Source organism: Phalacrocorax carbo, chromosome 1 (genome assembly GCF_963921805.1).
Source record: "Phalacrocorax carbo chromosome 1, bPhaCar2.1, whole genome shotgun sequence".
Lineage (NCBI taxonomy): Eukaryota > Metazoa > Chordata > Aves > Suliformes > Phalacrocoracidae > Phalacrocorax > Phalacrocorax carbo.
This window is the reverse complement of record NC_087513.1, coordinates 14531352-14554765: the sequence shown is the minus strand read 5'-3', so window position 1 is coordinate 14554765 and position 23414 is coordinate 14531352. Positions and strand designations below refer to the sequence as shown.

The 23414-nt window shown below is 39.1% G+C and overlaps 1 protein-coding gene across 2 annotated transcripts in view; it reads left to right on the top strand.

Annotated features, from left to right (window-relative positions):
- RELN (reelin) overlaps positions 1-23414 on the top strand; it is a 297184-nt gene that overhangs the window by 179278 nt on the left and 94492 nt on the right. For both annotated transcript variants that reach the window (XM_064444494.1, XM_064444504.1), the window contains exons 12-20: positions 2276-2427; positions 5436-5548; positions 7083-7291; positions 10749-10877; positions 12018-12127; positions 15116-15182; positions 16117-16350; positions 16938-17099; positions 21300-21536. In XM_064444494.1, coding sequence (XP_064300564.1) covers positions 2276-2427; positions 5436-5548; positions 7083-7291; positions 10749-10877; positions 12018-12127; positions 15116-15182; positions 16117-16350; positions 16938-17099; positions 21300-21536 — 1413 coding nt within the window. The remainder of the gene's footprint in view (positions 1-2275; positions 2428-5435; positions 5549-7082; positions 7292-10748; positions 10878-12017; positions 12128-15115; positions 15183-16116; positions 16351-16937; positions 17100-21299; positions 21537-23414) is intronic.

Below are 23414 nucleotides of genomic sequence, written 5' to 3'. Positions count from 1 at the left end.
TTACTGTATTCAAAGAGCCACAGAAACACTTTATACCTGAGGCAGAGTTTGCAGGAAGTTCTCAGGCTCCCCTTTGCAACATCAGATGGAGCTGGTCAGCTCTCAGCAAAGGCAAAAGCCTCCTTCATAAGGAAGAGCAACAGGAAGCTCACACGTAGGGGTCACTGTCACCTTCCTCTGTGCCAAATCCTCTCGGAGGTGAGGCATCTGAATGAGCTCAACAGTGAGGGCAGAGGAGGTTCTGGTTGTTTACAATAAGCAGTTTATTGGTAATTTTCCAATGTCCCACCTGGAGCTGTTAGCTGCATGGATAGGGGTTCCTGCTGTTAGTACCACGCGTCTTCCCACTGTCATTCTATTTCTCTTTAATTGCATAAATTTGTGCCTGAGCCTAAAAGTGATCCTCACATCAGGCTGCCTCTGGCCTCTCTAGCAGATACACTGCAGCTTCGGGCCTCCATGTCCAGTAGACGTAATTTAGATCCATACATCATTCTATCATCTGTTTCATAAAGAAGAATTTTAAGAGTGTGAGGGATAAATGAATCCAAATGTAATGTTTAATCAAGAATATCTACATCTCTGTCATGACGTCACCCAGGTTCCTTATCGATTTATCCTTACAGACAGTGTTTTGATGCATTTTTATTAAAATGACAGTTTTTTAACGTTGAAGAACTTTCTGGTTTTCATTTCTAATGCTGCCTAAAAGGAGAGAATCCCTGGAAACATCCATGATCTGCATCATTCATGACTCTGGAGTTGTTTTGTGGGTCGCTACAGAGAGTGTTTTAATTGAGCTAAATAGAGCATACAAAAGATCAATGGAGCATTGTGAGATTTTGTTGTGTAAGTTAAAGCAGGCACAACTGCTTAATTCAGTACTTGCTTTCAACCCAAAAGACACATTTTCAAAATTGTATTTTGATTATATTGCACATTACCTTTAAAAAGTCTGCACAACTAAAATACTTCCCTCAGAATTAGGGTTAGGTTAAACCTTCCTTCCATTAACATACTTGTATTTATATCAAAAAAGCTTTTCAGTGATGCTAAGCTTGCTAATTCCTGCGCAAAAAGCTAACAATTTTAAAGCAGGATTTCCAAACAGGCACATTCCTGGTCTGTCACAGCTTACGTCAATAGGGAAACTGGCAGCTTTTAAGAAGATCCTAGAAATTAATTTTGAAATAGATGGAATGGTTAAACTGATAAATAGACCGTTAAGTTCTTGAAATGACAGTTTTTGAAATTGTCATACAGCACATCGCTGCTACAGATTGTTTCTGTTGGAAGTGGTCAGGAAAAGGCTCTGCCTTCCCTCAAAGGTTTCTGAACTTCAGTGTTTTCTCATTCATCCTGAATCATGCTGGCTAGCTAAATGATTGGATTATCATGACTTAATGATTCTAAATAATTTCATTGCTTTATCAGCCTTATATTTTTAAAATACTGTATTATGAATTAATTAAGACTTCAGCACGAATAATAATGTATCAGACCAAAACAATGTACGAGTTTTCAACAGTTTTTAATCTTTCAAAATATTTTAATCCACTTTTGAAGAAACCAGTGCTTTCATGATGAAAACATATTTTCAATAAAAATATTTAATTGAAAATTCTGCAACAGCTCTTTTAATTAGCACTGAATAAAAAATAAGAGAAAATGTTGCACGGAAAAACTGAGAAAGATTGTATCATCACATATTAAAAACACAGCAGTCTTTTTTCATACTCTGTTCGTGTGTTAGTTAAAAACTGTTATCCTAAATGCTCACAAAGATGAAAAGAGAGCATTTACAGCTATTACCTACATAGTTAATGAATGTATAGCAGATATGGTGGACATGCAGCTTTTCAAGTTTCATTGATCTCTAAACCTTAGATTATATTAAATGAAAGAGAATGCAATTATATTTTAAACATTTTTATGCCAGAAAGATAATGAAGGTGATACAACAACACAACATTAAATATTTGGTAATAGCACTCATTAAAAGCCTAATTTTTTTTAATAATTCATGCTTTTCTGCCAATGTATTTAAAACATTTATGTTTAATTTGCTTTATTTGAGCCAACAGAGTTTAAAAACTAGTATTGAATATGTAAGTAATGTCTTGGGAACCATACTTGAAGCACTGCATTTTGTTGCCCTCTGTAAGAGTAGCAGCAGTTACTTCTGTATGTACAAATGAACTTCTAGAACCTGTTTTGTATAAATTTATTAGTAACGTGCCTCTGCACATTCTCTGCTCACTGTTGAACTCTCCAGGTGGGACATATTTGGAGCCGTCATTGGTACTGAATGTGGGACACTGGAATCTGGTTCAGCTATGGTATTTCTCAGAGACGGAGAAAGAAAAATATGCACTCCCTACATGGACACCACAGGTTACGGGAACTTAAGATTTTATTTCAGTATGGGTGAGTATATATTCCTAATATAATACAACATATGGAGCATGTGAGATTTAAACTGCGCAGTGTTCATATAACTATTTTAAATACTCCTCAGAAGAGGATAGCTCTGATTCGTGGCTGTGACACCTATGAGGATGTAAGACTGACTGCTCTGAGTCAGATCAAGAGTCCACCCTTCTGGGTGACCACACAGGTGTACAAACATGGTGGGCACATAAATAGGCCTCCCAGAAATATTGTCCCAGATGGCACTGACTTGCAGATTAAAATCTTTTTGAACCAAATAGGGCATTCTGGGTTTAGTAGCGCTTGGTGGGCATTGCTTCCAGCCTTTTTTTTTTTTTTTTTTGGCTGATATAAACATTTAGCCCCAGGTTAAAACAGTTTAATATAGAAGTTACATGAAGGTGTATCCATATAAGGTTCATATCTAAACTTCCCTTATAGAAAGAGGAGTTGTGTTCAGTACCATTGCTGCAAAAACCCATTCAGCTCACCCTGAGGTACCTGTGCTAGACCAGCTGAGCAGCTCCCTGGACTCCACTGACAGCATGGATTAGATCTCCTGGTATAAAGGAAGGTTAAGCACCTGGTGCACACATAGGTGTGGGTTCACTCTTGATCAGTCCTCAGGCAAGGTTCATTACAGAAGCACAGGTCCTTGTTGCCACTTGAGGTGTCCAAGCATATCTGAGATATCAGCGCAAGACTATCAGATATAACCCAGGGTTTGTGGAAGTGGCACAGCCTGCTGGAGTAGCGGGTAGGCCAGGCAAGTCCCTCTACAGTGTCTAAAACAAACCTTGGTACTAGTTTTTATCAACTGAACCCACCTGCTGTGCCCATAAGACCCTGTGGCCACTCCACAGTTAAACAGTTCTTCATGTGAAGTATCTCATCTTGTACCTTCTAATTTCATTCAATGCCCCTTACTTCTTATATTAGAAGAGATGGTCATATCTTCGTCATCCTCACCACACCATAGACCTTTTTTTCAGGTACCTGACATCTCTTCCTACCGTCATATTCATGTGGAACCTGGTGTTAATCCACCAGAGTGAACAGAGTTGCATCCAAGGATGAGAGAGTAGCACAGAGGTGGGACAGCCTTACTTGGCTGGACCGACAGAATAGTTTCTGCTCAAAAGCTCTTATTATATTCATAAACATTTTCCTCCGCTAATGTATTGGCCCAGGGTAAGATTCACACAGAGTATGCTATAGTGTGCTACAGTCTTGGAGGAGGTATGGCCTACAAATGGCATCCCTAGTGAAAAGCACTGATGTGGTGTTAGCATCATCTGTGGACCTTCCCTGCTGGGACAAAGTGCAATCTCAGTGATTTACCAGAGCTAAGAAAGCAGCCAAGAACAAACCTGTCCTGCCACTTCCCCTCCCCACTGCTGTTGTCAGTGCAACTGCATTAGTTTGGTGTTGCAACAGACTAAAATTCCTATAAACATCGTGGTTATCATGCAGCAGCTCACAGTGTTTTTCCAGAGCTTTTAATTTGCACATAAAGGAAATTGCATGAGGTTATTCTCTCAACACCAGGTTTAGAGGAGGTGAGGGGTTTTGCTTAAAAGTAGAGAATAGAATAATAGAGGAGGAAGCAGAGACTAAACTTGTGACCTCCACAAGCAACCTTCTGAATCAACAAGAAATAACACCTTTTATTTAATGAGTGGAAGACCTCATGTTGTTGTCCTAAATTGTCACACATCTCCTCCGTGTTACATGAATTACCAATAAAGCACAGGAAAAAGAGGATGCTTTTTCCCAGTTCTTCCAAGCATTACACCACCTGCAAGAGAAACAGGAAAGAAATTTGCTTAACCTTCTGAACTTAGGGGAGAAGTTGTCAACACATGCAGGCACAGAGGACAGTAGTATATCACTTGAAAAATTTATTCTGTACGTACTTGAAAATTGAATAAATAATAATTTCAACATTCAGGCAAGCAGAAGATTTGAAAGGACACAGGGGTGTTCCTTATTACAGTATAATACACATCAAAGATGCACATCCTATTAGCTCTCTGGACTGCTTTGCCTATTTCATTCCAAGAACCAGCCATCTGTAGTGAAAATAGCAGAGAAAGTGTTTCATATATGCAACCTTTCTACTTTACAGACTTTTCAAAGAAGCTTCCTCATCCTGTTTTCTTATGGGTTTGTTGGGTTTTTTTTTTAATACCTGCAATACCCATAGTGTACAGAGAAACAATGTTTCCTGTTTCATTACAACTACTTTGTTTTAAAAACTTTTTCCAGAAAGCCAAACTAATGTGATGATGTCCATCTCATAACTATAATGCAGAGCTTAATGCTCAAATTTGCCAATATGTCTGCTCTCTTGGAGAAGGTTAATAAGTATTTTGGGTTCTACCAATATGAAGATATTTCAAATGCTGCCCTATTCCAGTGAGGCAATTACGACACGTGTTTTGTGCAATACAAGAGACTCCATCCATCCCTTTTATGATATGGCGTAGATACCAGAAGAAGCAGCACAACGAAAAAGATACACAGCAGTCTTCCTCATTTCCTACTAAGAGCAAATTCTCAGCTGCCAAACTACCACCTGAGAAGTATTTAAGAGGTCCTCACATATGATCTGCGTGGCTGCACAGAGCATGACTACTAAATAGCAGTTTGCTGATGAGATCTCAAAAAGCAGAGCATTTCTATGTAAATAGGATTTAAAGGATACAGATGGAAGTATTGCTTTGGGCACAGCATTTTGTATTAAAATTATTTTGATAAGCTGATTAAGAGAGTTACTTCCGGTTTTCATAATTGTCAACCCCCTTGATCTCTGGCACTGTGTATCTGATCAAATAGTTCATATACATCGTACCCTTAGGGCTGGTGTTCTTTTGCTTCATATCGTAAGTTAAATAGCATCTGGTTGCAATTATTTTTGTAATTATGGCTGCATAATACGATTCCACTTTCCAATAACAAGGACTTCAATTAATTTTTTTCTCTCTCAAATGTGTGTTATACAGGGGGAACTTGTGATTCTGGAGAATCCCATGAAAATGATGTCATACTTTATGCCAAGGTTGAAGGCAGGAGGGAACACATACCTCTTGATACTCTGACCTATGCTGCTTACAAGGTAAATCGTCTTAGACAAAGTAGGTGGATGGGATGGGTAGATCAATCTATTTTTAAGCCATCACAACAATGTTGTATATTGCATTCCACAGGGGCAGTCAAACATGATCTTCCCAAGCACATAAATCATGTGCAGATTTCCAAATGATAGGGTGCCTTTGTGACATGACTCTGCAGTTATTGCTGATTACTCCACCCCAGAGCAGGACTGTGGCATTGGCTAGCGTTAGGATAACAGGCAAATGGACAGCAGGCAAAAATTTTCAGCCATCAACTGAAAACTTTGGTCATAATGCCTCCTCACAAATAATTACTCCTGTCTCCAGCTAGCCATGGTTTGATACTCAGAAGCTATGAATTCAGTCATAGGATGTTGTTGCTGGCAGCATGCGCAGGCAGCTTCTCCTCTGCTGTTAGTGCAGCCTCCTTCCAACTACATCTAACACCCAGGCAGAACAATAAGGACCTCGAGCTTGCTGTCAGGATCCTTCCTGTCTAGGGCAAGGAAGCACTTAGACCACATCTACCCTGAGTAACCCAGCCCTAAGGCGTCCTTACTCTGCTGCTGTAAAAAAGAGCAAAAATTGATACATAATACATATACACACAGATGCATTAGAGATTGAAATGCAGTACGCTTATACAGTATGTAGGAAATTTGGTGGTAAAGATGCAGCTGATTTCAAGCACAGGTCTGTGTGCATTTTCACTGTAGCTATCATTCAGAGAGCAAATATTTACAGTTGAGTTTGGCCTGGGTTTGGTTGAGTCACTTGCATTGTTTCATTGTGCATGGCTTCCCCCTCTCGCCTGCTTCTGTGTGAAAGATGGGGTAGAACTTTTTTAAAACTAAGGAAACTGTAATTGTAAAATAATAAAAAATTAATTGGGGAATGCAGAGAGAGATAGGATCTGAAATTACACTGACTTCATTGTGGAGTTTTTTTTTTAAACAAGCAATTTTAAAGCTGACATCCTTTTTTGACATAATAAAGGTCTAATTACGTTGCTCTAGGACAAAGGCTAAGCTTTGTAAAGCAGTGTTTTCATTTATTTCCACAACATAACATCCTCCCTATATATGCCTGTGAACTTGTGCTGTTATTCCATTCTCATGTATTCAAACTAGACATGCCATTACCCTGTGTTTGTTTCTGTGAGCTGAAAGGCTGCAGGACAAATACCGTCTTCCATTACCAACTGAGCACTGACAAAATAAATTAGTATTTTTCAGAATGCAAAGGTACAGTCTTTTCTACAGTGTCTTTACAATGAACCAAACTGATCCCACTAAGCTGGTAAGCAGCACTGGTATCCAGAGTGTTAATAATAATGCACATAATATAAAATATTTTTATTTGGGATCTTCTGTGGAAAAAGGTGGCTAAAAAAATTTAACAGACATGAAACAAGGAGAGAGAAAAGTACATGTTTGATTCAGCACATTTGAAGTTGCATTTCTATTTTAAATAGTTCCTTGTGACCTTTTAAAATATTATCTGTTTTATTTAAGCCTGATTTAATTTCTTTTAAAGGTTCCATCTTTGGTTTCTGTTGTCATTGGTCCGGACCTGCAGACTCCAGCAACCAAGTTTTGCCTGAAGCAAAAGAGTCACCAAGGCCACAACAGGAATGTCTGGGCTGTAGATTACTTCCACGTCCTTCCAGTGCTCCCTTCCACGGTCACTCACATGATCCAGTTTTCCATCAACTTGGGTTGTGGAACTTATCAACCTGGTAACAGGTACAACAGGCGAGGTTTCTCTTTTGATTATCAGCTTTCTAGCACATTATGGTTTATAACATCTATACAAGTATTTTTTTTTTCTCAGAAAGAATGAAAACAATTAGTAATGACAGATAAAAGCTGCTCAAAAGCTAATGTTTCTCCTGATCTCCAGAGGCCCAGGTTCATATACCTGATATGCAATAAGGAGTCTATTAAATAGCTTTCCAGGTCAAAACTTGCTTTTCTTAGTCCGTCATTCTGAAATATGCTCATGATTTCAGAGTGACTTTTGTTCCTGTTTCTGATGGATATGAGATTTACCTTTTAATACTGTGTAAAGGGGAAAGTATTAAAGGCAGTGGCAGAAACCAGCCCTACCGACGTCCCAAGATTACTGATGCCAAAAGCATAACTAATTCTTGTGAGACTGGTGATAAATGGCCCTCATCTTGATGACCACCAATGTGAGTACTGTGCCTGTACACTGACCACAGAACTCTCTTGCTGGCTTCACTTCATTGGGACGTTCAACATTATATTTTCCATGGAGTTAAGGGGGAGAAAAAGGGAAGAAGGGAGTCATTTTCTCCTCCACATTTTGTAGAATATTAGAAATGTTGGTTGGAAGGGACCTTCAGAGGTTATCTAGTGAAACCTGTTACTGCAGGTGGGGTTGTTAGCAGCATAAGTCAGGTCAGACACGCCTTTACCTATCCATGACTTGAAAACCTCCATGGACAGAGGTTGTGTTACCTCTCTGGGTGACCTGGTCAAGTGAAGAAGTGTTTCCTAATGTGCAGTCCAAAACTCTGAAGCCATGTCTTTGTGGCCATTGCCCTTTCTACTGTGGGCAGTACTGAGAAGAGTTTGGTTCTGCCCCACTTGTGAGTGCCCTCTGCACCATCACAGGCTGCCATAGCTCACCCCACCTCACCAGGCTGAGCAAGCTGGCTCCCCAGCCCCTCCTAGATCAGTGCTTGAGGCCATGGACATCTTGGTCATCCTCTGCCCCACCTCTCCAGTTTCTTAACATCCTTCTTCAAATAGGGAACCCAAAACAAAACTGTCCACAGTCCCTCTTTCCTTATGTACAAATGAGACTGTTTACCCTGATATTTTATGAGGATTAAGCTACTTTATATTTTTCGAGAGTCAAGAGTTTAAAGTAAGAGACTGTAAATGCTTCCACACCCACGTTCTGTGGCATCTACTTCCAACTGGAAAGAGCTGCATTAGCACTGACAGTCCTAGCAGCCATGCTAGGCAGCGGAATTCAAGGGGCTGCAAAAATCAAGGAAGGGAAGGCAGCAACATTTTTTTACATGGAAAGTGAAAACTGCCTGTAATCATTCCTGGCATGTAAACATGTGTTACGTAAAGTCTCTGTCTCGGTCTGTTATCTGATGGGGCTTAGTACATATTTTGAAAGATTAATATTCTTCCTTCATGTAAACTATTTCTGAAGCAGAAGTCAGCTTCTTCATAACAAAAGAAGCACTAGGTCCCCATTACCCCTATTTGTATTTCCCAAATACAGCAGCATTTCCCATCTCCTGGTCTACAGCATTATTCATAATGCTTTCATTACTGCAAATGTCACATACTGCAAATATCACAGAATCACAGAATCCCAGGCTGGAAGGGACCTCAGGGATCATCTAGTCCAACCCTTCTAGGAAGAGCAGAGTCTAAACAAGATGGCCCAGCACTCTGTCCAGACGACTCTTGAAGGTGTCCAACGTGGCCAAGTCAACCACTTCCCTGGGGAGATTATTCCAATAGTGACTGTCCTCATTGTGAAAAATTTTCCTCTGGTGTCCAATCGGAATCTCCCCAAGAGCAACTTGTGTCCATTCCCCCTTGTCCTCTCCATGTGACTCCGTGTGAAAAGGGAGTCCCCATCTTCTTTGTAGCTACCCCTTAAGTACTGGCACATGGTGATGAGATCCCCTCTGAGCCTCCTTTTCTCAAGGCTGAACAAACCCAGCTCTCCCAGCCTATCCTTGTATGGCAGCTTCCCAGTCCTTTGACCATCTTGGTGGCCCTTCTCTGGACCCCTTCCAGCCTGTCCACATCTTTTTTGTGTATTGGGGACCAGAACTGCACACAGTACTCCAGGTGTGGCCTGACAAGCGCTGAGTAGAGTGGGAACAAGTGCGGAGTAGAGTGGGAAATATATGCAGTAAATATGATCCTCCAAGGTATCAGTACAGTTATATCTGAAATAAATTAGTCAAAATCTCCATAAACCATTTTAATACACATTTACAATATCACAGGGATGGTACATTTGAATAAAGTAATATTGTCAGCAAATTATACTAATATTGTCAGCAAATTATAATGAAAAGAAAAAGTTATAATCCAATAATTTAGTATTGAGGTGATGAATTATGACTTCTATAATGTTCCATTGATGTTACTTAAAGTAAAACAGAATATTACAAGTTAATTTTATGGAGGTATTTACAAGAGTATTTCAGTAAAGTACTAAGTCCTTAATAAATCAAGCACTTTCTATATTAAATTTTCAAGGTCCTCAGAATGTAAAAGATCTAAGGATCTTACACTCTTAGATTATAAACAGTGTTTTTTTAACTATGCAGTGAAACAAGGAAGGAAAAAATTCTAGTAATAGCTAGACTCAGTGGATAATCTCATAGAGTTTCCAGTTCTCTTATGTCACTATCTGCACATGGATGGTATAGTTTACCTCTAGTCAATTAAACCAGAGAAGAGCAGCCTTTTTCCAGGCAAATCTGAGTTTTTGCATATGGTTATGTCCCTACAACTCACAAAATTCACCACGGAGCACTCCAGGCTCTGTGAAGTGGGTGGAAGCCTCCAAAGACCACCATGGCTGGGCAGCGCAGAGACTCCCATGGCTCCAGGGGACTCTGCCTGCTACAGGGGCTCTCTGAAGGGCGCCCTTCCCCAGATACCCTGCACCCACTGCAGTCCTCAGTGGGGGCTGGACATTTTCACTGTTCTGTAGTGGGTTTCTGATCTCCATTTAGGCACAATGGGTGGAGGAGGCAGGTGACTGAGGAGTCCAATAGCTGGCAGTTATAAGTGTCCTCTGCTCACATGATGCTGTACAGCTCTGATGAATCCAGGTTTTCTCCTCATCATTTTTGAAACCATTTCTAGCTGAAATACAAGAATAATATCAGCTCATTTAACAGCAACAGCATAAAAACACCAGCTAGATGGTGGCCAAAGAAGGACTAGGTGTTTAGATAATCCTCAGTCTACAGGCTACCCTTTGGGTTTTTAAACACTCAGATTTGTTTCATGTTTGTGTTTTCAGGACTTTTTGTATTCAGAGTCTGCTTAAAATTATTTCACGTTTCAGCATCAGTTATTAGGAATAACAGATTTGGTGGTTTCTCAGTGTTGGTACTTCTACATTCATATCTATGCCAGGTAAGCTCACGGTGTCTTTCTCCTTTCTTTCCTTCACTGTTATCAGCGTCAGCTTGGAGTTTTCAACCAACCATGGTCGCTCCTGGTCCCTACTCCACACCGAGTGTTTGCCTGAGATATGTGCTGGGCCTCACCTCCCCCACAGCACTGTCTATGCCTCTGAAAATTACAGCGGGTGAGTGTTCTCTGCAAAGCTAACGGAGATGCAAGATTAGAGAATTGAATTATAGGTGACAGAAGAAAGCAGCAAAGCACACAACCCCGTGTCACCTTTTATTTTTTACTAGCTGAGGACAGCAAGGAAGGAGTGTTCTGGTCTCCCTGGCTGCCCAGTAATGAAATCTGAAATATATGGGGCTGCCTCTGCGGTATAATATTATTTGTCTGATTTTAAAGATAAATTACAAAAAAAATACATGTGGACAGCATGCTGGTAATTAAAAGAAAATATATACCTTGTCAAAGCCACAAAAAATTTCTTCTTAGTCAGAAGAACCATCAGTCAAAGCCATATTTACACCCTCAGACACCTCTACATGCTTGGACTCCCAATATTGGGTTACAATGAAGCACATCCTCTGTATTTCTGCAGATGGAGATGGTTGTTACTGTCACGTTCTTATATCAACCCTTCTCTTTATTAAGTCTCTTCAGTACTGTTCTGACCATAAAATGAATGGTGATATCTTCTGGCATAAAGGAAATCCCATGGCTCTGTATCCCGCTGTATCCGTATCCCACAGACACTTCAGAGCAGCGGGTGTGACCATGAGAAGAGAGGGTGGTTGAAGCATTGCTATGATCTGGTGATCCCCATTTCCGTACCATTGTCATAGGAACTATTACCCCGGTGCGTAGCCACCACGGATGACATGAGAATGATGGCCCAGACAACAGCAGGCCAAATCCTCTGTGCCCCTCTTCTTACCCCCAAGGGTTTCCACCAAACAGAGCTCAGTCATACTGAAAGGTTTAATGCAGTATGCAATTATATTCACTGTGATGGAGGAGCTGCTGTAGCAAAGCAGGTTAAGATCTTTGCTGACTTCATGCATTCATACAGGGAAAAAAAATGGCTGTGTTTTATAATGGAATAATTAACATTCATATATTGTATGAAAATATCATGGGCCATGTTCTTTTTTCTTCATTTATATTTTCAAAAGCTGCAGTAAATTCACTGCTTAATTTGAGCATATTTTAGAATCAAAACTTCTCACGAAGCTTCCAGGATATGTAAGCACATCTGCAAAACATACAGTTGCTTAACAACTATCAGTTTAAAATGTTAGTATTTGTGTTATATGTGTTTCAGGTGGAACCGAATAACTATTCCCCTTCCCAATGCGGCGTTAACAAGTGACACCAGGATTCGATGGAGGCAAACAGGACCAATCCTTGGAAATATGTGGGCAATCGATAATAGTTAGTATTCTTATCCATTATCATGATACGTCAGAAGAGTAAATATTTTATGCTGCCCCAAGTAAATGTATTTTCCAGAGGTCAAAGGATTTGCAGTTTGTTAAATTCTTTTTCTTCATATCTGCACTTGGTAGCAAGTGCATTTTGAAGCTAGAGAGGAATCCTCTCATTTGAAAAGACTATAGCCTAGTAGATTACTCCTTTTTTTTTCTTTTTAAGTGAACACTTTCCAGGAAAATATATTGGTGGCAAGGGCTTAATATAACATTTCCTCTCACTGCTTAGTCCTAATTACATAAATAGGTACCACACTGCGCTGTTAAGGACAGGTACTGCACCAGCCTCAGCAACAGTTACAGTATCTGGGACATAGTTTTCCTTCTGGACATAGAAAACCTTCATAAAGCAATGCTGCTACCGAACACTAACAAAACTTTCACATTGTTTACAATATCTTCAGGGAGGAAGTACCATCTGTTTCAGGGAACTATTCTTTTAGGAATTTCTTTTTCACCTACCTGTTCCTTAAATGGATGTGAAGAACTGGGAGAAGCTTATACTGACTCGTATAATTATAAAACTTAGTGCAGGGGATAACCAGAGCCAGTCTTGAAAGGAAATACTTTAAAGCACAGAAAAAAAAAAATATTTAAGAACACAGGATAAAATAGATATATGGTATGAAATGCAGAAATAAATATGATTGAAAGGGCTAACTATGAGAAGGTGCAAATTTTTTAGCTTTGCTCATTAGTCTTAGATATTTTGGGACTAAGTAAACTACATGCAGAATTCTTTTTGTTAGATATATGAAGTATGTAATTTAAAGGTTTACAGTGATGTAAATTTTGTAGTGATTCCCAGTAAGGTTTGATATGGAACCTGGGAATGGTAAATAGTTACATTTTGCAAAATTCTTAAAATAGATTACTGCCTAGTTTTGAAAAGAAACTTCTTGATGGTGTCTTGATAGTGTAATGCTGCAAATGAAAGTTTTTCACAAAACGTTATGGAAATAGGTCTCTTAAGTAGCATCACCTTGACATTCTGGATAGAACATTCATGCTTGTCTTTAAAGATGATGGTTTACCTCAAAAAGGAAGTAAAATTAAGGGAAAATTTAGGTATATATACATAAGAAGATGTCTGAGAGTATCTGCAAAGATGAGCTGTTACCTAGCAAAATGCAGACTGTATGTGTTGGAGATGCTTACAGAAGCCCACAGAAATAAGAGCAAGGTAAAATCAATGCAAGGATCCAAATTCTTTACCACAGAACAAAACAACAAGATTTTGAAAATTAATGGACAATTCATATATCTAGCCTACCTTTGCAACTACGATTGCAAATTGCAACTACTGCACCTTAGTACAATTTCATCAAAGGATGCTGCATGCTTCACTCTGTACCATCTCAGAAGCAATTTTACCAATCCTCTGTCTAAAAACTGCCTGTTCTGAAATTTGTTTGAGGCGTAGAACGGTGACATGGGAATCAAGTCTTAACGGTGAATGTGTTTACAAGGTTTTGTATGCCTCCTTTGTTAGATACTAGTGGAACTGAAGCTTTGCACTTCAGTATTGTGGGGAAAGACTTATAAATATTGGCAAGCCACTTGAATTCTTGAAGAGAGGAAGATTTTCAAGGATTCAACACTCTGACTTTTAGCTTCACAACTGTTTCTTATGTGAATTAATTTTTAAATGAAATCTGGAAGATGGCCATCTTTTAGAAACACTGGAAAACTGCCAATTTTCATAAAGTTTTTTTCATTTTGAATGACATCATTATATCTTTAACCCTTCTACTTTTAGCACCCCTCAAAAAGACCTCGAAAGAAACAAATAAATCAAACAGGCAGAACAGAATTTTTGCACTCTGAAAAGTGAGAAAACCTAGAAATCACATGAAGTCCGACTGGGAGTTAGTTACAGGGAATAGCTAACAGGGGTTTAGAGTGTGTCTGCCAGGGAGTACTGACACACTGCTACGATGGGCAATGTCATAAAACTAAGAGAGGGAATGAGTACTGCTTGTTACAGATTATTTCAAATTGGTGCTACTTGGATGATATTCCGAAAGTCACAGTGCAAGTGGATAACTCCAAGTAATAGACATTCTTTATCAGAAAAGATGACACTATTCATGGTTGAGGCATGTTTATCATATTGTGTTCAAAGAACATTGGCCACAGGTTATCACTTTGGGCTACACTCGGATTAATGCATTTGGTCGATACCCAGATTAACGATTTTCTTTACAGTAGTGCAATGACATGTAGATTATACTAAGATTTGCTCATCTTCCCATCGTTCATATCCTTCACAAAATATCAACAATGTCACTTAGGAGTCACTGGAGAAAGATGAAGTAAAGTAGCAAAACAACTCTTGGGTATTTTTGAGTGCATATTATTTGGAGTTTTGTGCCTTTTGAAAGAATCAGTGAAATTGTACAATATTTAATAGTTACTTAAGACATATCAAGGAAGATTCTAATTCCAATAAGTCCAGTGAAGTTAAATATGTGGATTTCAGTGAGAAAAGTAGCAATACATTATAAAAATCTACAAGACTGCTTTGGAATGTACTAATATATATATTGGATTACATCTCTGAAATAAGGTGAAGAAAAGGGAAGGCAAGAAAATGGTCAATGCATAGCAAATCATCTGATCTCATTCACAGTCTTAGAAAAATCAGGTACATTAATTAAAACATCACTAGTGTCTCAAGCCACAGATAGATATTACCCATTAAATAATAAATTATCCATGGCTGTCTTTGACACAGAGCAAAACTCCATTACTCAGTTCTACAGAAGGATACATTTAAATGCATTTTATCGTTTTGTAGATGTCTTCCAGCTAGTCGGATTAAGATAAATACAATAACTGTATGATCAGGTCTATATACTTTCTTTTATTTGTTATATTCTGTTTATCAATTATCACAACCCTTCATTTAACTGATTTCTTTTCTCTGCAGTTTATATTGGTCCGTCTTGCCTCAAATTCTGCTCAGGGAGAGGACAGTGTACTAGAAATGGCTGCAAGTAAGAGTTATAATTCAGTACTTGTATTCAATTTCTGTCACATAGTTCACTTGATGATCTGAAAGTTGAAGTGATTTTCATTTCAGCCCTTGCTTTTTGAGATGACTAAATATAAAACTAGCGTAGCCCCCAGAATGCATACAGCTCACTGGAGAGCTAAAGATCAATCTTTCTAAACAGCAGCATATTTAATATTTTCCTAGAATTTTCTTTTGGGAGAGCATCTTCCAGTTCATCTTAAAATGTGCTACAGAGCACACTGAAATGTCAGTGATGCATGCTTTATACTGGTTTTAGAGGTGACTTGGGACTGTATCACTTCATATTAGATTTTGGGAAAGAATCACAATTTTCATAGTTCTAATATCCCATAGCCTAACACATGTCAAGGACAGAAGGTCAGCGCTCCACTTCTTCTGAAAGGCTGGCTTGTTAAAAGTATTCCAGCCTAAGAAGGTACTTACTCAAAATCAGCAAGCGCATTCAAAATATTGGTGTAACTATTCTTAGGTATTAACAAGAACATGACCCAGGGGTGTTCTGTTTAGTTACTCAATTTCTTGTAATCACATCTGGCGTACTACAGATAAAAAAAAAATAATAATTTTACATATAAACATCTGTAAATTATGTTGGCAGTATTTTTGTTCCAAAAACAAATAAAAACATTTCTGTATTGGGTGTCATATGTAGATTGGTGGGGTGTTCATAACTATGATTTTTTTAAACTGGAAAAATAAGTACTGGCTAAAAGAAAGTCATTGGCTATGCAATACTTAAATAAAGTTTAAAGATGTTCTTGGTCCTTAGATTTGGGAGAGACTTTGTAGGCATCTTCAGTTCAAGAGCAACTGCAGCCACTATGTTGGTTTGCCAACCAACCACAGGAGAAGATGGGTCATTAATTACACTGTTCAATCTTCCTCACCTGCAGGTGTGACCCCGGCTTTTCAGGGCCGGCATGTGAGATGGCATCGCAGACCTTCCCCATGTTCATCTCAGAGAGCTTCACCAGCTCCCGCCTCTCCTCCTACCACAATTTTTACTCCATCCGAGGGGCTGAGGTCAGCTTTGGCTGCGGGGTCCTGGCCAGTGGCAAGGCCCTGGTCTTCAACAAGGATGGGAGGCGCCAGCTTATCACCTCCTTCCTTGACAGCTCCCAGTCCAGGTGAGAGGGAGAGAGCAGTAATGTGAGGCAAAGAAATTGGACCCCTCCCCTTCCATCTACAACATTGTGTGTTATTAAGGCAATTGTTTTAGCAGGAGGAAAAGTTGTTTTAAAGAACTCCTAGTCCATACTTGAATGGTGATTTCCTAGCCTTGCCTTTTTGCCTCCTGCTTTGTAAACAAAAGAACCCAAAACAGACAGGAGGGAAGTTATTGTACGTCTTGGATGGAAAATATGAAATGTTAATATCAAACCTGAGTGCCAAAGCCAAGTGCTAATTAATTATTTATAAGGTTGTGTTTATTTGACAGCTAGTGGCAGCTGATTAGATCCATTCACTATCTCTCCCTCCCCTTCAGTGCCTAATAAATAATTAAATCTGTAATGATTGGCATTTTTTAACTGGATATGCCACATTGCATTACTTGACAGTAAAAACAAATTGCACGTACAAACCCCCTTAACTGATACTTATCAAAATTTGTCTAGATTGAGAAGATCTGAAAACAAACTGGTTAGGGGAAAAAAAACACAACAAACCACTATGCATATGGTACCCTATAAATATTTGTATAATCCTGATCCAGGTTCCTGCAGTTCACACTACGCCTGGGCAGCAAGTCAGTGCTGAGCACTTGCAAAGCACCTGACCAGCCCGGGGAAGGAGTGCTGCTGCACTACTCCTACGACAACGGGATTACCTGGAAACTACTGGAACACTATTCTTATCTCAACTACCACGAGCCAAGGTATATGCATAAATATTAGGAGGAATGTTTTCTACATGCAGTTGATGCTGGTAGTGTTAGTCACTGCAATGCAGAGGGTAAGTACATCTGCCCACGTGGTGTGGGAGTGAGTGAAGATCTTTTACTGCACACTGAAAGTTACCACTTTTCCTTAAAATTTTGCAGCTGATCTGGGCACTTCCCATTTTTGCCTGCCTCTGTGAAAATGAACACATGGATTTAATGGCATCTGAGTCTCAGGTGATGTGACAGAACAAGCCAAGGCAGTGCAGGACAAGCGGGAAGAAATATACTTGTGGGAAATAGGGGCATGTCTCTTCCCATGGAAGCAGCCAATTGTAAAGATAAATTAACATAAATTACTTGTAGCTTTGAAGCCACAGATACCTTCACTACACCATCCTCTGGGATTAGGCATTTGCAGGCAGTGCAGAACAGCTGAGACAAAATCTGACCGTGAGGTTCTCTCCGGGTCAGCAGGGAAGTTGTGCCTGCTCCTGCTATGAAGGGCATTACACGACTTTGTGTGCCCATGGGCTGGACTCTGGGAAGTCCTGCCAGTGACCACGCCTCAGAGTTGTGCAAATCTTGAAGAAGCTGAACAAATAGCTCATCTCGTCTAGCAGCACCTGTGTTTGGTGTCAGATTAGAGATGAATGTATCTGAGGTATTTAGAGAAGAAGGTATTACTTACTGTTACATTTGTGAGACCATCCACCAATTTTAATAAAGCACATGCAAAATCAGGGGTCTCCATGAGCACACTATATCGCAACCCAGAACAATCCGGGCTGCCTCTGTGCAAACCCTCTCAGACCTGGAAGCATCCACCTTCCCAGGGTGCTGAAGCTGAACCAATAAATCCTGATCAAAGGAGATACTCTGTGAGGGGGCACACGAGAGGCAGAGCTGACGGTAGCATCGCGGGTCCTGGTCCATTCCTGCTCAAGGGTGGCTTTGCCCTGTATCCTCTTCTCTGCCCCTCCATCCAACTCCAGGATAATGGCTGAGTCAGCCCCAGGGGTGGGACTACAGGTACATCTGCAAGTCACTTTAGCTACATATAACTTTCATGATTTATAGATATTGAGCAGAGCTTATTTAAAAACAAAAATTAGATTTCCTCATCTTGTTAATAACTCAATACAAAATTACAATACACAAAAAAGTTTAAGAATATTCTAATGGAAAAAAAACTTGCAACATTACATATATTTCCTCAGAACTTTAAGAAATACTCAAAAATCTGAGAGGAATAGCTGTACCTGGTAGAAGTATACTGCATGTGGGCTTTAATTTCCAAAGGAAAGATCCTATGAACTGGAACACTCATAAGTCTTCTTCAAAACTTCCTTCCCTGTCCTTTATTATAGTCACATATATATTTTATACGGCCCTGTTTCTAACTCAAGATTACCACTGTAGGAATTGTATTTCCGTAAAGGTTTTTAATATATAGCACTATGAAATTTTTATAACAAAAAGGAAAATACACATTCTGGTGACTGATTTTAATGAAGTTTAAGATAGAAATGTTGTAAATTATACTGATGCCAGAGATCTTTTTTTGCTTTTTGAGATTAAGTATGAAACACTTAATTTCTGTTGTTCTGACAGGGCAAAGAGCTAAGCACAACGTACACAGGTTAGAAAGGTTTTGCCATGGGATATGTATACTCCATTCTGGGTAGATAGAAAAATGATAGACATACAAACCTGAAGACAATGCTGGCAATAATTATGATGAAGAACATGAAGAAAGCTTCACCTTTTCATATTATGTTGTCTGAAAATATCAGCATTTTTGGTAACATAGATGGACTGCTGCAAAGTTTGGCAATCAATCTGTATCCAGAAATTTAATTAATCTTCAGTCATACAAAAAATAATTACACATTTAATGTTCTGCTGAAAAGGTGCATTTAATCTGCTAACATTTGACAGCTGCATTTTTCTTCTGAGCAGAACAGCGGTGGCTTTTCAATATTAGGTATGCGCATAGCTTGAAAGAATGAGATCAGAGCAAAGGTCTCCCAGCTGGTTTTTAAGAAATCTAATGGTAGCTGGTAATATTAGTAGGAACACTTTTCTTTTCTGCAGCAGAAAAGTCATTAGCAAGAATCTCCCTCCCTCTCCATCTATCTCGAGCAAATCAAAGCCAGACAGGAGAAGCTCTTATAACTGGACATGTAGTCAGGTTCTGCATACTAACATAGGTGCCATATACAGTGGTTTACACCAATGTTTTTAAATTGTGTTTGCTTAATCCTCTGGGATGAGAAATTTATTCTAACATGTGTTAAATACTTTTACATCCAATAGATGTATCAGTGGTGTATGTCATGATTTAGGATTTTCTGTAAATTACTGTCAGTGAGAATTAGTGTCCACATGGCCAAGCTCATGAGAGTTAAGAGTAAAAGGGAAGGTGCAGGCATCAGAGACAGCCACCAGAAGAGAAATATGCCCAGGATTATAATAGAGCATTAGCTCACACAAGTGCATAATCTGGACGCAGTTCTCCTCCTAGCCAGGCTACCAGCTTTCCTCAGGTTTGCCCTAGTGAACCATGGAAGACCACTGCTGCCTTTTAGCATCACTAGTGATTTTGTGACATTTTTGCCTTTAAAAATTGACCCCAAAAGTTGTAGAGTTGATGCTTATTAGGGAACCTTTGGTAGAAAGAAAGTCCTTGCCGTTTATTCATATGCCAGAGAGTAATGGAGCTAGGTCTTTCTCTTAGAAGAGCATGAGATCATTCAAGCATGTTTATTTGAGCAGGAAAAGAAATGTATCTGCCATATATAGTACTGCTGGTCCCTTGCCACAGGGACACAGCAGCCATCACCTCTGGCTGTCCCTCGATGCTGCTTTCTCCAGCCTGTGATAGGCAGAAAGAGGCTCCTAGAAATGCCAGCCAGGACTTTTTAAGTGCTTCCCCCTTGTTTAGCCAAGCTGTTTGACTTTTTCTTTCTAATGGATTAACATATTCTTCTTTAAAATTAATTGACATTAAACAGCAGTATTATAGATTTACACTTTACAAGGACAGTTTAGCAAGTCATTTTTAAGAGTGTGGTTTTGCACTGAGTGCTGCTAGCAGAAGACTGTTTCATACACACAGAACAAAACATTACAGCAGGCAGCTTAGAAAGCCTTAAATCTGGAAAAAAAACCTTGGTGCTAAAGTATAAAATGATGTTTCCATTTTATCTGATTTGTTATTTTATCCACATTTCCTCTAAGAGAGAAAGAAAAATATTAGCTACATAATGAGCTTGCTGAAAACTCTTCTGCCAGCCAGTAGTTGTACACCAATGGAGACAAATGTCCCTGCTGTCAGTCTGTTTCACAGCTCACGTGTGTTGCGTGGGGCACCATGGTCCTGGTGATTTATGGAGCTTTCAAGAAAGTGGTGTTGCTGTGGCAATTAATGCATGCTCCCTGCTGCTGTAAATGATAATTGCTCCTGGTAATTAGATATTGCTCTTGATTTTTTTTTGCAGTTTGCCAATTATAGGTTTGTTGACGTAGCTGCCATGACAAATCAGGTGACCTTGCATACCAGGAGAGGTGCCTGGGACTCACCTCCAGTTGCATCTCTATGCAATGGGAGAAGTGTGTGCCATAAGACACTGCACATAATCTCTCTGTCTGACAAGATGAATCTTTCCCACTTTGAACGTGGCAATTTAGAAGGATGGGTCCTTCTAGAACAAGAGCAACACGGGCATGATGTCAGAGCTGTGCAGAAACAAGCACAGATGATAAGATGCAGCTCCAGATCAGGATAAAATTCACTGAGTTTGACAAAGTGGAGCTGGAATTTGTAAATCTTTGTCAGCTGATCATCCCTTTGGCAGTCTAAGCCCCTGGCCTACAGCTGGGTTTCAGATGGAGAGCATTCAGGTTTCTTCTGGCAAGCAAAAGCAACTATAAAATTTACCGAGAGCTCCACAGTAGCAGCAAAGTTTATAATAATGGTGCCTTTTGCACACAACTGTCTTTCAATAAATACATTGACTATTCCTATGTCCCTGTCACTGGTACAAGCTATACCAGTAAGTGCTAAGGTATTTGTGGGGCTGAATTTAGCCCATGATTTTTAGGATCAGTAAGAAAAAAATAACCATAAAATACATACCTGTGGAATTATACAAACAGTGGAACTTTCAATAATAATTTTGTTTTGTTTTCCAGGATAATTTCAGTGGAGCTGCCTGAAGATGCAAGACAGATTGGCATTCAGTTCAGATGGTGGCAACCATATCACTCTTCTCAAGGTGAAGATGTGTGGGCGATCGATGAAATTATCATGACCTCTGTGCTCTTCAATAGCATCAGTCTGGACTTCACCAACCTAGTTGAAGTCACACAGTCTCTGGGATTCTACCTGGGAAATGTTCAGCCCTACTGTGGACATGACTGGACTCTTTGGTGAGAAACATGTATTGATTTCTGTTCTACTTTTATTTTCTTTGTCTATTCGTCCTCCTATGAGCCAAGTGATTTTTGCAAATGAGTCTTTCTGGCAGCTATTCAGAATAACTGTGTCTCTTCCTCACATTACGGACAAAAATACAGTCACTAATCTAATTGCAATTAGCAGTAAGTTTTTACACCCCACTGCACAGAGATTCTTTCCCCAGAAAATATTTAAAGAATACCCTAATAGAAACAATTTAGAAAATGTTCATAATCTTCACTTAAAATTCAGTCAGGTTAATATGGGTATACAGGTTATGAAATAATCTGTTAAGTACAGACTCTGAATATTTTGTAAGTGATGTTCCGTTCTGTTTACATAGCATTAGATTACACTCCAAAAGGGAAAGGCAGCAGAATGTTGGTAGAACAATATTAGTCATTTGTAGTTATTTTGCCTGGGACTGTATCCATTTAGTCATTTACACCATGATCAGCATTATAACATACTGCAATTATGCCTAAAATGTGCTGTGTATTTAGAAACAAAAGCAAGAAAACATCACTGGCCCCAAAGCAAAAAAAAAAAAAAAAAAAAGCAAGAAAAGAAAAATAAGTGGAAAAAAAAGAAAATTAAAATTTTGTTAGGACTGTGTAGAAATAAGCTTTTTTAGTAAAATGTTAACCTGCTTCAAAAAAGTTAAATTCTGGGGTACATAAGTGTAACATTTGGAATTAGTACAAGGGAAGATCAATTTAATCTCTATGTTTTGATTAAAACTAAATAACAGTTTCACAGTAGTCTGATCAACATATAAACCCAGTATGGCTTTAATTGGCATAGATATATTTATTTGGAGAAAGTACAATCACAGTAATTATAGAAAACCTCAAGAAAATATAAATAATTTTAGCGTCCCCATGGGCACTCAGAGAAACACTGCTGGAATTTTATTAACAAGTATCTCTGAGCAACCTGATTTGACTTTCTGATCATCTGTCAAACTAAAAGGAGTTGGCTTAGCAGTAGGAACAACACCAAATGTGTTCTAGCGGTGATAATGAGGCACTAGAAGCACCATTAACCACTTTAATAAGGACAAGGAAGGTACTCGCTGCTCATTAAAATGAGACAACATGTTAGGGCTCAGAGTGTTTGCATCTTCTTCATCAAAGAGTTGGAATGAAAGCTCTTTAATAACATTTTTTTCCCTCTGTTCTTGCAAGACCAGTTTATCATGGGGAGGCAGGTAGATTATTTAAGATAGCAGAGGTTCCTCTTTTCCTATGCCTTCAGACCAGGATCAAAATAATAAACTCTAAGCTAAATTCTTCATCCCATATATTGGCCAGGATTTGTAGTTATAGTAGAAATGTTGAACTTTCCATGCATCAAATAAAGAACTGAAGCCTTTGAAATATTTCCTTGTTATTTATGTGTAAGTATTTTTCATTATCACTGGAAGACATGAACTCTATCCTTCACTGACCTTGTTTCTCTCAAGGGAAATTTTTAAACTTACACAAAGTCTGTACAAATGGCTGCTAGTTAAATTAATTATTGTTGGCTTTTCCCAGCTGTGAGTCCATTTGGTTCTCATTTTCTAACTCATGACTTTCTATGAGCAGAGTTTCCAGTAGCACTGACACCATCCTCTTGAGAGAAGCCTGACAACTGCTTTTTCATTAGTAGAACTATGGTAACTACGCTATAAATCATTTTACAGGGTGTCATCCCAAGGCCCGTTTTCACTGAATTGCCTTTAATTGTCTATTAGGCCTCCATTTCTGCCTCAGAATCTGAAATATTTATCCTTAAAATTGGGGAAAACTGATGAAGGAGATTTTTATTTTTGAAGAAGGATGTTGTTCTTTCCAATATCTGACTAC